The sequence below is a fragment of the Pagrus major genome, chromosome 21 (assembly GCF_040436345.1).
Source record: "Pagrus major chromosome 21, Pma_NU_1.0".
Taxonomy (NCBI): Eukaryota; Metazoa; Chordata; class Actinopteri; order Spariformes; family Sparidae; genus Pagrus; species Pagrus major.
This window is the reverse complement of record NC_133235.1, coordinates 26,723,329-26,739,018: the sequence shown is the minus strand read 5'-3', so window position 1 is coordinate 26,739,018 and position 15,690 is coordinate 26,723,329. Positions and strand designations below refer to the sequence as shown.

At 41.3% G+C, this 15,690-nt stretch overlaps 1 protein-coding gene across 1 annotated transcript in view; it reads right to left on the bottom strand.

Annotated features, from left to right (window-relative positions):
* Positions 1-15,241, bottom strand: part of dnah9l (dynein, axonemal, heavy polypeptide 9 like) — a 34,557-nt gene extending 19,316 nt beyond the window's left edge. The window contains exons 1-40 of the mRNA XM_073491744.1: positions 15,168-15,241; positions 14,503-14,602; positions 13,956-14,167; positions 13,616-13,849; positions 13,195-13,362; positions 12,547-12,663; positions 12,229-12,366; positions 11,880-12,004; positions 11,397-11,592; positions 10,726-10,830; positions 10,389-10,580; positions 9,795-9,995; positions 9,336-9,671; positions 9,168-9,245; positions 9,011-9,066; positions 8,714-8,834; positions 8,419-8,588; positions 7,987-8,209; positions 7,785-7,901; positions 6,926-7,012; positions 6,659-6,817; positions 6,365-6,448; positions 6,098-6,256; positions 5,710-5,832; positions 5,261-5,383; positions 4,787-5,011; positions 4,486-4,704; positions 4,065-4,232; positions 3,717-3,842; positions 3,514-3,621; positions 3,298-3,429; positions 3,054-3,214; positions 2,494-2,650; positions 2,234-2,379; positions 1,988-2,104; positions 1,754-1,892; positions 1,113-1,205; positions 824-1,018; positions 411-488; positions 158-290 (exon numbers count right to left, since the gene is read on the bottom strand). Of these exons, the coding sequence (XP_073347845.1) occupies positions 158-290; positions 411-488; positions 824-1,018; positions 1,113-1,205; positions 1,754-1,892; positions 1,988-2,104; positions 2,234-2,379; positions 2,494-2,650; positions 3,054-3,214; positions 3,298-3,429; positions 3,514-3,621; positions 3,717-3,842; positions 4,065-4,232; positions 4,486-4,704; positions 4,787-5,011; positions 5,261-5,383; positions 5,710-5,832; positions 6,098-6,256; positions 6,365-6,448; positions 6,659-6,817; positions 6,926-7,012; positions 7,785-7,901; positions 7,987-8,209; positions 8,419-8,588; positions 8,714-8,834; positions 9,011-9,066; positions 9,168-9,245; positions 9,336-9,671; positions 9,795-9,995; positions 10,389-10,580; positions 10,726-10,830; positions 11,397-11,592; positions 11,880-12,004; positions 12,229-12,366; positions 12,547-12,663; positions 13,195-13,362; positions 13,616-13,849; positions 13,956-14,167; positions 14,503-14,575 (5,794 nt within the window). The 5' untranslated portion in view covers positions 14,576-14,602; positions 15,168-15,241. The remainder of the gene's footprint in view (positions 1-157; positions 291-410; positions 489-823; positions 1,019-1,112; positions 1,206-1,753; positions 1,893-1,987; positions 2,105-2,233; positions 2,380-2,493; positions 2,651-3,053; positions 3,215-3,297; positions 3,430-3,513; positions 3,622-3,716; positions 3,843-4,064; positions 4,233-4,485; positions 4,705-4,786; positions 5,012-5,260; positions 5,384-5,709; positions 5,833-6,097; positions 6,257-6,364; positions 6,449-6,658; positions 6,818-6,925; positions 7,013-7,784; positions 7,902-7,986; positions 8,210-8,418; positions 8,589-8,713; positions 8,835-9,010; positions 9,067-9,167; positions 9,246-9,335; positions 9,672-9,794; positions 9,996-10,388; positions 10,581-10,725; positions 10,831-11,396; positions 11,593-11,879; positions 12,005-12,228; positions 12,367-12,546; positions 12,664-13,194; positions 13,363-13,615; positions 13,850-13,955; positions 14,168-14,502; positions 14,603-15,167) is intronic.
* Positions 15,242-15,690: the final 449 nt, after the last annotated feature.

The following is a 15,690-nucleotide window of genomic DNA, read 5'->3' as shown; positions in this document are numbered from 1 at the left end:
GATTCAAATTAATTCTGAGAAGAGGCTTGGGGATAAATCAGGGGCCTGGCATCAAAATTACTCCTGCTTGACGGCAACCCAAAATCTGGAGAAAACAGGTCCCTTGATCACCATTTACAGCTTATTAAATTCCTTGTATATTCCTGAAGCCCCTCACCATCTTTCCACTCTCTGGTAGCAGGGTGCAGGTATCCAAACAACTCGTCTGTAGTCACAGCTTTAGGGTTGATATCGCTCCACACGGGCTTCATCTTCATGTTTGCGTAAGTTCTGTGGAGGGTCTTCAAGATCTGGTGGATAAACAGTATAAATATACTCTCACAAAGGCAAATCAGGCCAGATTGATAATAAATGTGCAAATTCTATTGTATATGATGTTTAATGGATACAGTAGTTATACATAAGTTAACCTGGCTCTTTCCAGTTCCCGGTCCGCCGACTACAAACACAGAGTGTCTTACAGCCAGCAGCTCCTCCAGCTGAGTGACCTGTACACACACACACATTGCATCTTACTGGATTCCTGATCATTTAAATACTATAAATTATTAAATTTCTTTGCGGTCGAATATGAGATGAGACTGAGACCTTTGAAAAATGGTCTTGTGACTGGTCTTGAGTACTACAACATTAATAATTATTGATACTTATTTATAAGTATTGAGTATAAATACAGTATCTGTAAACACAGTGATGAACTGTTTTTTATTTACCAAAGTTCTATATTTATAAATCTACATTGGTCAAGAATTGTACCGCAACAGAACAGAAACTTATTCATTCAAGAGCACTTCCTTTTTGACACAATGTTAACATTAGACACCTTAAGTATGAAGTTCTCCTCAGGCTGCAGGCGCAGTTCACTGACTGACTGGCGAACAGCGTTCTCCAGCTCAGGGTCTCTCTTCCTGGGCACGTCTAGCTGAGGAAACAGGTCACTGATCAGCCCGAGGAAAATCGGCACGTCACTGGTCACTATCTTCGGCAGGTTGAAGTCCCGTAGTGCCCGCATCAGCACCTAGGCAGGAAGTGACAGTTTGGATGTTGTAATGCAAATAAAAACACAGATTTGTGGAAACTACAACCAATATATAATTTCATGGAACAGATACCTGTTCTTCAGGTCTGCTCCGGTCCTCTCTCTTCAGAGATCCAGCCACAACCAGGACTGATTTGATAGCCCTTAACCCCCAATCGTAATGATCCTATCAGATAAAGGGAATAAACTATAATGTATCGCATTTCTCATTACATTTGATTTTGTCTTTCAATACAGTAGAGGATATTCAAAGCAGCCCAACTGCATTTTAATAGTGTAAGCATGATGATCAGTGCAAAGCGAAACATATATCTTGCAAGAAAGATGAGTGTTTAGGAGCCCCTGTTATTTATGTTCATGTATGTTCATCATGTGAGTTGTATAAGCTAATAACAAGGCTGGCATCTAATGAGTGAGCGAACCTCATTTCAATGTAGTAGCCCAACTGGCAGCATTTCTTACAATTTCATTAAAACAGAGACCCCAAAAGTCAGTCCAGTCTTTCCAACTGTAGGAGTTGCAGTCCTAAATTTGTACAGTTATTTCCACAAATGTTGCCAAGAGTGGTTGTTCTGCCATCATAAAATTTGCTTTTCATTCCTTTAACTTTCAAAATAACTTTCTAAATAGTACATGTTCATCCTGAAACAGCAGAAGGAATTTTTACAGTATATTCAGTGTTCTGTATGTTAGGTAGAAGGTGGTTTTATGTACCTGTTTGGACAGCAGCTCCTTACAAAGAGTGTAGAGGCTGATGAACTTGCGTGCCAGCAGACGAGCATCTATGAAGCCTTCTGCCACCAACATGATCTCACAGATGAGCTCAAAGTCTGGGATCACCATGGCACAGGGCCTGAACAATTCATAAACCAGTTATTCATCAGTTTTCATTGACATGTGTTAACTCTTGCACTTGAAATCTCTTGTTTCTCCATGTTTAAACCAGACCTGAACAGAGCCTTTAGGTTCTCAGGGAGCTCGGCTCTGCCAGCATAACCTGGATTCAGAGTGATGAATATCCCCACAGTTGGCTTCAGCTCAATCTCTTCTCCAAGGAAATGGAACCTACATACACACAGTACCAATCACAGATACTAATTAGGTCCGTAGAGAAATACCAGACTGGATTGGCAGACAAATTAATGAATAAATATTTGAATAGCTTGTAATGCATGTCATTACTTCCACATCTACCTCTGTTTCTTGTTGCGTACAGCATCCTGTATAGTCTTGACTTGTACAGCTACCACAGACAGCACTTCCACTAAGATCCTGTTGAACTCATCAAAGCATCCCCACACCCCTGTCTGAGCCAGACCCTTATAAATGTTACCTATGGACTGAAGTGATGTGAGACAGAGAGTAAGTTGAAGAGTGAAATGACTATAAATTGCAATTTGAATGAAGCAAATATGACATAAATGAATCAAGTCTATCTGTGCAGTCTGTGCTACCTTGTAGTCCATCTGTTCTGAGCAGTTGAACACATAAACCATGATGCCCAGGGAGCGTCCAAGGTCTTTGGTAGTCTCTGTCTTACCGGTGCCAGCAGGGCCGGAGGGGGCACCACTCATAGTCAGATGGAGGGACTGGGTCAGGGTGATGTAACACCTAACAGATGTAGGGTAATAGTAATAGTAACATTTTGGATGTATTTGCTAAAAAATGTGGTATATAATACAAGTATGCATGTATTGGTGCATAATATACATTGTGGTCAGATATGAGACTTTACTGTGTATGTTTTTTGCCCTTATTTGATCACAAGGGATGGACCAAACACACTTGTTTTCATCCTTAAACTCACAGAGAGCTATCTACTTTCAAACCCTGCACACTGAAGTGTTAAGGCTTTATGAGCATCTTGAGTGTAGCTGCTGAGTCCATTACTAATGTATGTCTTCACCCTGTCCAAACAGGGATGACATACCACCTCTCCTTTTAAAGTAGACATCTTTATTGATGTGTAATATAATCATTTGGAACCAGGGGTGTGGCATACATGTCTGTGTACCTGTCAGTGAGTGGAGTGATGACCAGTCTGTTGGTGTTCCCCAGGTATTCATAGCTGAACTGGAACTGGGCGTCACAGATGTTAACATAACAGTGTCTGGTTTCATCATCCCAGCGATGGCGTAACTGGGACAGCCATGCAAAGGCCTGACCTGTTGTCACCTACGAGACACATAGCGTTACACCAACAGGAGGGTCCAATTGCTTTTATAAAGCCTCATGCCAAATATTAGTGTCTTACTTACCTTCTGACTTATGAGACTGGCGACCACGTCGCGAGCGTGGACATCAATAGTGCAGACAGTCATGATCTTCTGTCTGTCTCCAGGGGTTAAATCTCCGAGCAGCATGTGGATCAGTGAGTTTAGCTGTGTGATCTAGAAAACCAGAAATCAGCTGAACTAAAAAAAAATCCAATGTGATCACGTACCCCTCAACAACATCTGGATTTATAGAACTACCTGTTTTCTGTTGTAGTCTTTGAGAGCTGTCTCAAATCCCTCCTCCACCCTCTCAAAGGCTATGCCCACATCTGTGGCCCACCACACCTGACTACCAGTCAACCCCACCTGTGAATAGAGGGAAAACAGAGGCCAACAAAAGATAATTTGTGTGTTATATGAAGTTAATGTAATTTTACACTCTGTACATTATATTATCAGACCTGTGCAGGGTAGTCAAACATCCACTGGTCTCGTGGTTTGTCCTCATAGGCAGCTACGGCCTCCTGGATCTCTTTTCGGACCGTACAGCGCATCGTGCTCTCTAAGGCACTCAACCAACACTCTGCCTGAAGACGGACACAAAATATTAAAAATACATGAAAATATAGAATTCCATATTACATAATATTTGGGAAAGGCATGCAAATTATCACACATGGTAAATGAATACTGTACATATAATAAACAGGTTATTCATTAGAGCTGTGCCATAGTAATGAGACAAATGAATACAGAAATAACGCTACTAGTATTTGCACGCACAGAAATCAAATTGAGTTTTTTGATACCTGTCCTTCACAGACACACGGCTCAGAGAATGGAACATATTCTCTCTCTCGGCTGTACATCCCTATAGCAACTGCCTCCCCGTCCTCCTCCCCTCTTCCACCTCTGTCTGGGTCCTTGAAGCGAAGATCTGCTATGTTGTCAAACAGCTTAAGCAGGTGTCTGGTTACCTAGAAAATGCACAAACACACACACGGATTATAGTTTCATTCCTATTTTAAAGGTTATGTTGTTTACAGGGATTAAAAATAAAAAAAGATGAATCAATATCAAATTTCCACTTTGTCTTTCATTCTTATCTTTAATATGAACATTCTCCGCTCCATAAAGCTAAGATCCACTTTGAAGAATATATTGAACTGATAACTATTATGTGACGACTATCTGTTCATACGTACTCTCCTGGAAAACAACATATATCACCTCTTTGGGCTGTGTTCCCTTGGAGACAATCTCCAGCAGGTCTGAGGCAGAGACAAAATAAAACCTGGGGAATGTGAGTCTCTTGGTCTCTAAGTACTCAGCTAGGGCCTTCTCGCACACCGACAGCCTCTGCTGCAAGGTCTCCAGGTTCTCCAGGAAGCCGGGCTGGTTGGTCACCTCCACCACATTACTGTTCTGCACCACCTCAGTCATCAAGCTCTGGGTGAGAGAAGGAGGAGTTAAAAAAAGGAAAGGAAAATATTGAGATGGCCTCACGTAGGCGAGTGCTCTTATGTGTCACCTGGAAGTCAGTGTGAATTCCCTGGAAGCGCTCTGCATCATTGGCCAGCTGGCAGCGTATGTCGTGGCTGTTGGTGAAGATGCTGTTGAGGTGGGCCCACGTCCTCTGGACAGACATCCAGGAGGAGATGACAAGGTCAGCCACCATCAGCTTCCTCTGCCATCCGCTCACCTCTGCCTGGAAATACTCCACGTACTTGCTCATCAAGATGTTCTGCAGCTGCACCTGAAACAGGATAAAAGGAGGATAAATAAATACAATTATTAATATCTGGACATCTTGCTATGCATTTCTATCTGCTAAGTTACTTTCTTAACGTCAGGGTGTCAGACTGCACTACTCAGAGGCATAAAGCAACACTGGCAGCAAAATATTAAACCCAACACTGCAACCTGTTTTACACTGACACCGCATTAAACTATTGTAATACACTCGATATCACAACCTGGAGAATCAGCACTGTTTCCATGTTACCTGGTTGTCTTCCAGTGTTTCGATCAGATTCTCATCTGCTTTGAGCAGAGGGGTTCCTGTGCTGGTATGAGTCTCATATGACAATGACATAACACTCCATGTCTGGGTTATCTCGGCCAAAACCTGAATGTAGGAAATGTTGAGGAAAAACAAAAACATGTGCAGTATTTGTAGTTACCAGGTATGTTATACATCTTATTTCTCTATGATTATTTGTAATTTCATCTTTCTTGTCCATTGTGAGTCTTCTTCATGATTTATTTGAGGTCTTCTTTTTAAGAATATGGAAATTAACTTTTATAATTAAAGGATTTGGGACAGTATTTGTGTCTAAGTTCAGGTATTGTGAAAGACAAAAAAAGAAGAAGAAAAAGGAATCATCTCTGTTTCATTTACTGCATGATATATAAAACAAAATGCTATCACTGGTTGGTCTCTATGCTTCTTACTTTCTCTATGGCCATTTCTTTCACAGCCTTGTCCACAATGTTTTTGACCTCATCCTCCACACGGTGAAGCTGCAATTCCAAAAGGTCCCCCAGGGTGGTGCCTTCTCCCATCACAAACCTAACCTGAGGACCAAAAGCAACCAGGAGTGTGATCAGATTTCAGATCAGGATAATTGGGTTCACTGAACTGTGCTGCTCATTACAGGCCTGGACATGAGTTGGCTGGATAGCTGGATGAAGGTAGAGCACATGAAGATTAGATTAAAGAAGAGCAGGACTAAACTCAATAGAGTGGCGAGTATATAATGCAGACTGTGATCATTGATGAAACATTATTGAATCAGATGGTATGAGACAATGTGAAGAAGCAGCAGAGACAGTCCTGTACCCTGGTGGTGTTCATAAGCTGTTGCCAGTGTCGCTCTCTGACAGCAGAGTTCTGCAGCTCGTTGACCGCTCTCAGAGAGGTCAGCAGGTTCTTCACAGTCGACTCCAGACCCACGTAGACGTCCCACACCCGCACCTCCTTATCCAGCATCTTCATCTCCTTCAATGTGCAATAAGGATAAGCAAAAATATGAGCAAAATGTACTTTTTTCTCTCAATACCAGCAAAAATGAAAGATTACAATGTTTGACCATTGAAAGCTACATACTTTGGCGAAGCGTCTGAGCTCCATGTCCATCTGCTCAACATTGATCTCTTTCCATGGAGTCTTGGTCCAATCCTCTATACTGGTCTGACACGGAGAACATGGAAAATGGAAGCATTTAATCTGTGATTCTCTAATGAACTATTTCCCCCTGCAGCCAGAAAGCTCATCTATCTGCGTGGTATGGAATTCACAGCTACCTGCGGTGTGGAAACCATCTGCCTAACGTTAGGAGTTTGTCTATGTAGCTGGAACATAACTGAAAAATACATTAGTTTTGTGCTTATTAATATTTACCTTCACAAAGATGACCATGTCCCAGACTGCCTTGACCAGTATGATATCAGAGCGACACTGGCGGAGCTGCTTGTAGTCTGGGAAACTGACCTCAAACAGGACAGCTGTGTCCTGTAGCTTCTTCATTTCGGCCTCCATCACTGCGACTGTTCTATTAGACTGTGGACAGAGACATTTTGAAATGTTACGCCAAGGGAATTGTATTGTTTGTTAGATTCTATTTAATCATAAACTGTGAGGTGCTTCTATGTGAAGCATATCTCTCACCTTATCAATTAGTTTATATGGTTCCCCCACATTGATCTTAAAGATCTGTTCAGTACGAAACTGCTCTCTGAACTCGTGCTGCTTGACCTACAGAGATGAAAGAAGTACTCAGGTCTTGTGCTTAAGTTAAAGTAGCAATACCATTGTGTTGAAATACTCTGTTCAAAGTAAAATTCATGCATTTACATTTTTACTTTAAAGGTACAAAAGTGCATCAAAATGTACTTTAGGTAACAAAACTGGAAGAACTCATTATGCAGAATGACATACAGTATTTAAAAAAAACATATAAAAGGGTGAGGGTTATTGATGCATTTATGGATTCATCACTTTTCAACTACTATAAATAGTTTATATGCTAGGCAGCTTGTCTGTTTCCCCTCAGTAATCAATATTATATAAATCAATATAAGTTTGATCTTAACTGATTATATTAAATGATAAACATTTCTTTCTTTATATTTGCATTATTGATCTAAATCTGCCAGTTAAATAGTAACTAAAGCTGTCAAACAAATATAGTGGAGTGAAAAGTAGAATATATGGCAGAAAATGTAAATACCCAAGTAAAGTACAAGTACCTCATAAATGAACTTAAGTACAGTACTTGAGTGGATGTATTTAGTTGCATCAACCACTACTGACCCGCTATGTGAAAAAAACCTGCACATTCAGGATTATTTGAGGCCCATGCATATCTGCCTCCATCTCTCAATCTATAACTGCAGACACTGACGGCGGTGTGGTGTTAGTCATATATAATGCAGGACAGAAAGTGAGAAGGTTTATATGTCAGATATTGAGCTCTTTGTAAGGGGTTGCGACACTGACATCCTACCCAACTCACACACGGCCTCACCTCAAACCGGACACATTTTCTGCGTATAACTGAAACTTCATTTGATTGTAGTGGCGCCACTTCATGTTTAACTGTGAATGCAATTTTCCTCAGACTCTTCCACTTCTCTGGCAGCTCCTGTGTAACGTGGGAAAGTGAACAATGTAACGCAATCATAAATGTACATATCATGAAATGTGTTTATCTGTGCATTAGTACACACTTCTAGCTGTGTGTAGACGCTCTCAGGCAGCTGTTGTCCGTAGGTCTTGAGGAGTTCAGCAGTTGACATGAGAGGTTTGAAGTGCTGGTCAGTGCTGATCTGTCTGTCTCGAATGGCCATGAGGTGCCCCATGATGTCCACCAGGCCCGCGTAGTCGCCATCTGACACCTTTTTAGAAAGGCCGTGGGCTGTGTCCTGGACAAAGGAGGATAATCCTCTCACGCTGTGGGACAGAGAGGAAGGAGAGTGATGTTCAGTTTCAGTGTGAAGAGGAGTGACACAGGAAACAGTTTTTGCTGCTCTGTATTTTATAATCACTTCTTAAATTGTTCCAATCTTTAGTTAATTCTTATCTGTTTTTGTAGTTAATTTATATTTAGTGATAATCATAGAGTATATCTGTGTCTGTGCTGGTGCATGTGTGTGTCTAACCTTTGGTTCACGTGGTTCAGAAGGTGCTCCTTGAACATCCAGCTCCATCTCTTGATGACATTCATCAGCGTGTGTTTGAAGGGTCTGATATCCAGCTGTAGCCAGCCACAAAACACCCGCCGGTCCTCCATCTTGCTCACTCGCACATATAGAGACTCGAACAGGTTGATCTGGAATGAAGGATCATACAGTGACTCAGATATATGAGCCACAGTGAATAAGACCAGAGAATATGGTTGCACTGACCAGCTCCACAAATACACTAAATTATGTTCAAGTCAGTTGTAAAACACACCTGTTCTTTGAAGTTATCTAAAGTGGGCGGGTTCTTTTTCAGCTCATAGTCAGCATACAGCTCGGCTTCCTCTGTACTTAGGACATGACCGTAAAGCAGGAACTGCCTCATGAATTCAGACCTGTGAAAGATGAGAAAAGAAGCTATTTTCTTAAAATGTTTTTTTGTTTTTTAACTATTTCTTCCTTAATAATAACAATTTCCCTCAGATCATTATAATTTTTCAGGTGATTAGAACAAAATTATGTACAAGGACCTCCATCAGTGTTTTTCAGTAAAAAAGCAATTTGATCGAACCTGTCATCAGTCCAGAGATAGCGGTAGCTGGCAAATGATCCCTGATATTCTCTAACCTGTAAATCAACACAATTTATTTCAACACAACTGCAAGTGCTTACACAACTGTGCACATCATAAATGAGCCTCCATTTGTGGACAGGAAACAATCACATACCTTAGCAATAGCTGCTCTTGCCCGTGAGCGTATTACATGGCACATCTCTGACAAATCCTCCATTTCATTTATGTCACACTACAGAATGAAGAAACAACATAGCATAGGACAAGGCTGTGAGTTTGTACGTTAACCCTGTATAAACCTGGACTCTAATCTGTACAGCACCTGATAGTTATCCAGCTGTTTATGCTCTGCCACTCTGGGAATGAAGGACGCCATGTTGGTGATGTTGGCCACCATCTTATCGACGATATCATTAAAGTTACCGCTGTGGCTAAAGTCCAGCGGGGGATCGAATGTCATCTCATTGCCGTTGAGTACCAGCTGAACCTCAAACAGTGGCGTAATACGCTGGGCAGCGTCTGTGTTGTCCATGAGGTACTGCAGGGAGCAGCGGACCGCACTGGAGAAGCCTGTCAGGATCATGCGGTCCACATAGTCTGTGTAGGCCCTCCACTCGCTGCTGTCCAGGTCTGTAAGACCGAGCAGAGACTGGTTCTCCTGTAGTAAAGTGGAAAAGTGATGAATTAGAGGCGGTTAAGAAGGGAAAGAAACACCAAATTATCATATTATATATTCATAGATTTGAGAATGCAGCTTCAAGAGTAAGGTGAGTGAATGTACCTGCAGCAGTTTGTGTATTTGCTCTCCTGTACTGCTGATGAGAGTGTGCTGTTTGGATACACTCTCCTCAATGTCTGAGAAGATGAGGAGAGTCGAAACACAGCTCTTTCTGGTAATGAAGGCACGGTGGCTGAATTTGCCCATAAGGGCCTGAATAGCCTCCACATTAGCTTTACTCTTCTGGACACGACTGGAAATGCTCTGGCGGGAGCAAAAGAGAGAAACTATTACATCCAGTAATTACATCCCCTTTGGCTGACAGCTGCATGTCGCATTTTGTTTCAGAAGTGTTTGCAATAATTGAGGGAAGCTGGCTTTGAAAACATGAGGAGAACGCCAGGTTTCATGCTACATTGGCAGGCAACAGTTTCACAGCAGATTTGAAAGTGCTTTTGAGCAAACTCTAAAATAAACCATAACTGCAATTAACTTTTATTCATGTTTCAGCACATAAGGCAGTTGAGACCGCAGGTTCTCTTTAAATATAGCAGAATATGAATAAATGTCAACACGAAGACTAAAAAAACTCACTCACAAGCTTTACCTTAGACCTTTTGTTTGTCAAAAGATTTCCTTAAAAATAAGCTTCAGTACCTTGACCAGGTCTCTTGTGCTCTGAATGTAGTCCCACAGCTCGTCCTGAACCCAGGTAAGCTCATGGAGAGCCGGATCCAGCTGTCGTCTTGTCCCATCCATCTCATCTTTCACCAACCCCAGCTCTACAGCCAGGATGGTGCTGTGGAGCTGATTGTACCATTGGGTCACCAAGGCCAGCGTCTGTGTGTACTACAGGATACAATGCAGCACTGACTGGTTGTTGTTTTTTTGTACATATTTCACAGGTAAAAACAAACATTTATCGCCACATTACTCACAAGTACAGCTGTCTGACACTATAGCCAGTGCAGCACTTAGGAGCTTAGTTACCCACCATGTAGAGTCTGTCCCGTTTGGAGTAGAGATGGAGAGCTGCTTTAGGGATGTTTTCATTCTTCAACATGCCCAGATACTTAACCTCCCTTAGCACTGATGTCAGCTGAGGAGAGAGAGAAGAGAAAAACAACGTGATCCAAAGTCGAAGTTCATTGTTTTGTTTCCTTTTACCTTGACGGTAAAACGTGAATAGACAGGAGCTGCAGATTAAAGTGCAGACGTTATTAAGATTTATGAATAATTGAGGGGTTGATATAAGAAGGCCAACCTTGCCAAGTTATTCAAGTACCTTGAAAGAAAGTGCACATGCACATACACAGTACATCAGATAAGTTGTTTATCCTTGGATTATTGTGTCTGATTTCTACACTGCAGGCTATACATATTCATTCACTGCTGTACTTTCTCTTGTTTCTTCAATTATATGTAAATTATTGTATTTTGTGATTTTGTCTGTCTGTTTGCTGCTGATAAAAAATAGTTCCTCACATACCAGCATACCACTTTCTGGTTACAGAGAAAGAAATGTAAAATCTTTCATGAATTTAGTACAAGATACATCAATATTGTATTGTAGTTTTCTGCACCAGTTCCACACCAGACAAAACCCTGTACACGAAAAACAATTAGATACAAATATTTGAGCTCTGACTAATACATTTTACTTACCGCAGGACTGAAGTTGACCTGGAACAGGCCCGTGTCAGTATCCAGCGTGAGCAGTGGTTCGTTCAGGTGGGTTTGACAGATTTGCTCCAGGCCCTCAGTCCACTCTGAGAACAGCTCCTCATCATGCTGGTGAAGAACCTCCAGAACATGCTCGCACTTTCGGAGGACATCGTCTGCTTCAGCACACCCTAGAGGCCTGGAAGGGTGAGAGGGAGTGAGATATCTGTCTTTTCTACATGTTGACAAGTGAACTGTTCACTTGCAGTGTGTATGCTAGTGTTTTGAACTGATGATGACTGACTTGCATTGTTTGCAATATAGGGTGTGAGGTTTTGACAAGGAAGAAGAGTGTTTGGAATAAAACAGATACATCTCTGGTTACTTCAAATTATTTTTTTAAACTGTCCATCACGAATCAGAGAAGACAGTTACAGTTACATGACATAATTCTGACTTCATGTGGTGAATACAGTTGGTCCGTACATATAGGCCAGCTGGCAGAGGTTGCTCCTGTTGGTGAGGATGCGAGTCCGAAGCTCCTGTGACCATTTGAGGTTGCCGGCCACTGATGGCATGTTCTTCCCCAGGACAGCACAGCCCGACCGCAGCTAAGACACACAGGCTGAATTAATTTGGCTGATGAGATGGATTTATACTTACACTAATGTGTAGGAAATGCTTAGCTAAGTGCATGAATTAAAATGCAATATGAGTCACAGTAGTTGTTCTTTGAACTGGCTGATTACATGACTGTATTTTTGTACATTCTGAAGTTACTGTGTCAACAATCACATTCATTGAGAATATTTATTTTCTGCTCAACCCCTCTTACCCCATCTCTGTGTTGATCAAGTATAAACTGACAGTAGTCTATTTCCTGGTTGAACATGGCCAACAACACGTTGTAGTTCGGAGAGAACAGCTGGTGGATCCTGGGCCTCTCAAGCAGGGTGCTGAAAATCTTCAACAACTAGACAACAACAACACAATTTTAGAAAAGTGTACATTTGAGACATTACGAAAGTCTAAAATCCAAGTTCCAGTTCTGGTTTACTGCAACTGATCATCACCTTGTCCCTGAATTATCTGGAGTTATTTAAATAAATACTGTAATGGGATTGGTTACGGGGTCAGGGTGTAACAGACATACCTTAAAGGTTGACTTTAGGTTTTTAGAGTGCTGGAAGGCCAGATTGAGGACGGTTCCCAGCCTCTGGTCAAAATCTTTGTTCTGCTCCATGAAACGCCTGTAGTGACGCACAAAATCCTGGACACAAGATGGCATTAGACAGGAAATTATGGACATTTTCAGCCCCTTCCCTGATTAAAAAGCTTTGTGTCTACTTATTTTATTAGGCTATTTTCATTGCATTACATTTTCATTGCAGTACCTCTCTTAGCTGAATGGATCAGTATTGGTTAGTAAAAAACAAATTTGTGAAAAATATATTATAACACAGATTCATTTCTGATTGAGTTCCAGTTTTGATTGGCTAAGTCACACTGGAAGCTGTGGTGAAATAGCTGTAAAATATCTAGTAAATTAAATATTGATGCACTGACTAATAATGCCTGCTGTCACTGATTCTTGCGTGTCGCTTAGCAACTACTTTGCTTTGCTACTTTTCAATTATTGCACTGCTGAGCAGAAAAATAAAATGTAATTGTTATTTTTTATTATTCGGCTGTGCCTGTCAATGCCACTTAAAAAATGCTGTGAATCGCAGCCCTTTGGGGCTTATTAATTACACAGCAGTGTGATATCAAAAAGATCTGCAACAATCTCACCGGGCCTCACATCGTTAGTATAGTCCAGGGGGTCATATTTGGTCTCTCTGAGGGCCCGCCAGCGGTCATGGAACTCCTCACTCATGCTGAAGACCATCTCACTGAGGATTTTCCCTCTGGATCCACCCAGTTCAACCTTCTCCAGTTTCAGAAAGTCCAGTGCTGTTGCAAAAAGTTCCTAGATGAGAGGAGAAAAACCACTGAGGGGTCAGGGAGATAATAAATACTTTCTGTGGTAATTTTGTCAAACAATGACAAGAAATCATTGGATAATGAAGCAAATATACATAAAAAAATGAATACACAGCAGTTTGATATAAGCTTGATATAAATATGTTGAAGATAATGTCTTCTGTTCTGGCATCTTTTTTAGGAGTAACAGATGTGCACATTTTTAACACACACAGAGATGTGCTTGTCAACCCGAGCACCTCAATCATAAGCAGCCTGTCCATGATGCTGTCTGAACGCTGGAACACAAGCGTTGCCGGAAAATCCCACAGCTTGATGGTCTCGGTGTGTCTGTAGTACTTTGGGATCCGCTGGCGGTAAGTATGAAACAACTGCTTGAAGGTGCGCAGAACTGAAATGGTTATCTGAACTCTCTCCACCCCCTCCTCAAGCTCCATCTTAAACAGTTCTTCAGGGATAAGGTAGGCAAAGGCCTGGACACAGACACACAACCATTAAGAAGATCAGTTGTTTAAGTTACTTAATTCATCTTATTCTGTCCCCCTCTCTTACACACATACACAAAGATACATCATCTACCTTTTCAATAATCAGGTTGCAGAACTCTTGCAGGAGGACCACCATGCGTTTGGGGGTGCAGTAGTACTGGGAACGACTCCAGATGAGACAGAGAGTGTGGAAAAGAGGAGGCAGAAGGGCGTCTACTGTTGGAAAACTTCTCTCTTCTAGGCTGCTGATCATTCTCCTCAGAGGGCGTAGATACAGATCTATGTCCTCTGCTTCCAGCACCGCTATCATGATCACATACAGAAGAACTGATGGATGAGATGATCCTAATAGCTAACTTAACAGTATCTAAATGGTACAGTGGTAAAAACAAAAGTTGTGTTCTTACTGTAGATTGACAATTTAAACCATAAGTGGTAATGAATCAATTATTTTTATTCAGCCTGAAAATTCCTCCTGGATCCAGGAGACATTATTGTAATAACAGCTATAAACTCTGAGTGTAAGACTAGTATATTTTCGGTAAAACTAAATGAGAAGTCGGGCAGTGAGAGACTCGATGATAGAATGAGGAAACTAATTACGTAGCACTGATAAATGAGGAGTGATGCAGATCTACCCTCATTGACTTTGAGGCAGACCTCCTTGAAGGAGGAGTAATAACTGCTCTTGACGCGTCTCAGGATCTCCATGATGCGGTCCACTTTGGGGCTCTGGATCTGAAAAGGTCATCATAGTAGGATGTACATTTAGTGGCCACATTATTAGGTACACCTGTACAATCTATTACAATTCAATACAACACTTCTGCCTTATATTCTAGCTTTACAAAGTGTATAACGTTGACTTTTGTTGACATTGTAGGAAATATATAATTCAAATTATAAGTTATAGGTCATAGTTAAAAGTAGTGCTGTATTGGATCACATTATACTGAGAGATGTTTCTAACTTTAGTCCTCCCTGTTTACATACATACATGGTGAGAGGATGGTTGTTTTGGATTGCTTGTATACCTAATAAAGTGGATGAGTGTATATCACCTGGGCTGATGAGGAAAGATTGATAGAAACTCTGCTATGTAACGCACGTAGGCTCTGTTAACATTTAATTCATCTGCCCTTTCCAGATGTGGGCTAAAATCTGGTATTTGGGAATACCCTCTATGAATGGTCTATGAATTAAAAAAAACAAACAAACTTTCGTTGGTACTTTGTGAACTGCAGTTTAAGTTACATTTTGACTGACTGCACCCCTGCTAACTTCCACAGAGCAAATGTCATACTTGTGATTGGATGCCCAGCAGGTTTTCCCTCTGAGTGGTCCAAAACTGTAGCTCCACGTTGGGGCCTGGGTGGTCTCCCCGGAGCAGCACCATACCAGAGTCTTTCTTCAGGACATTCCATATCTGTCCAGACCACTGAACTATCAGAGTTTCTATAGAGTATAACAAGCCACGGTCTAGTGGCCAACCAGTGGGGCTGAGGGAGACAGAGAGAAGGGCAATCAGTCTGGGTAAAAATGGCAACATAGGCTTTGGAAGATGAAAGTACAGAAGCAAACAACCAATAAGACAAAAATATTACTCTAGAAAGTTGTAAATGCCATCACAATCAACTTATTAGTCTTTTTTTGTTCGTTTGGCACAACAAAAATCCACTGAAACAAGGCGTTCATGGCTCGTTTGTGCATTAGCAACTTATGCTATTATTGATATTATAATTTATGCATTGACAAATAGCAGCATATATGCTATCGTACATTATATCTTACTCTCTATCAAACGTTAACCAGTTTGTGCCTTTCTA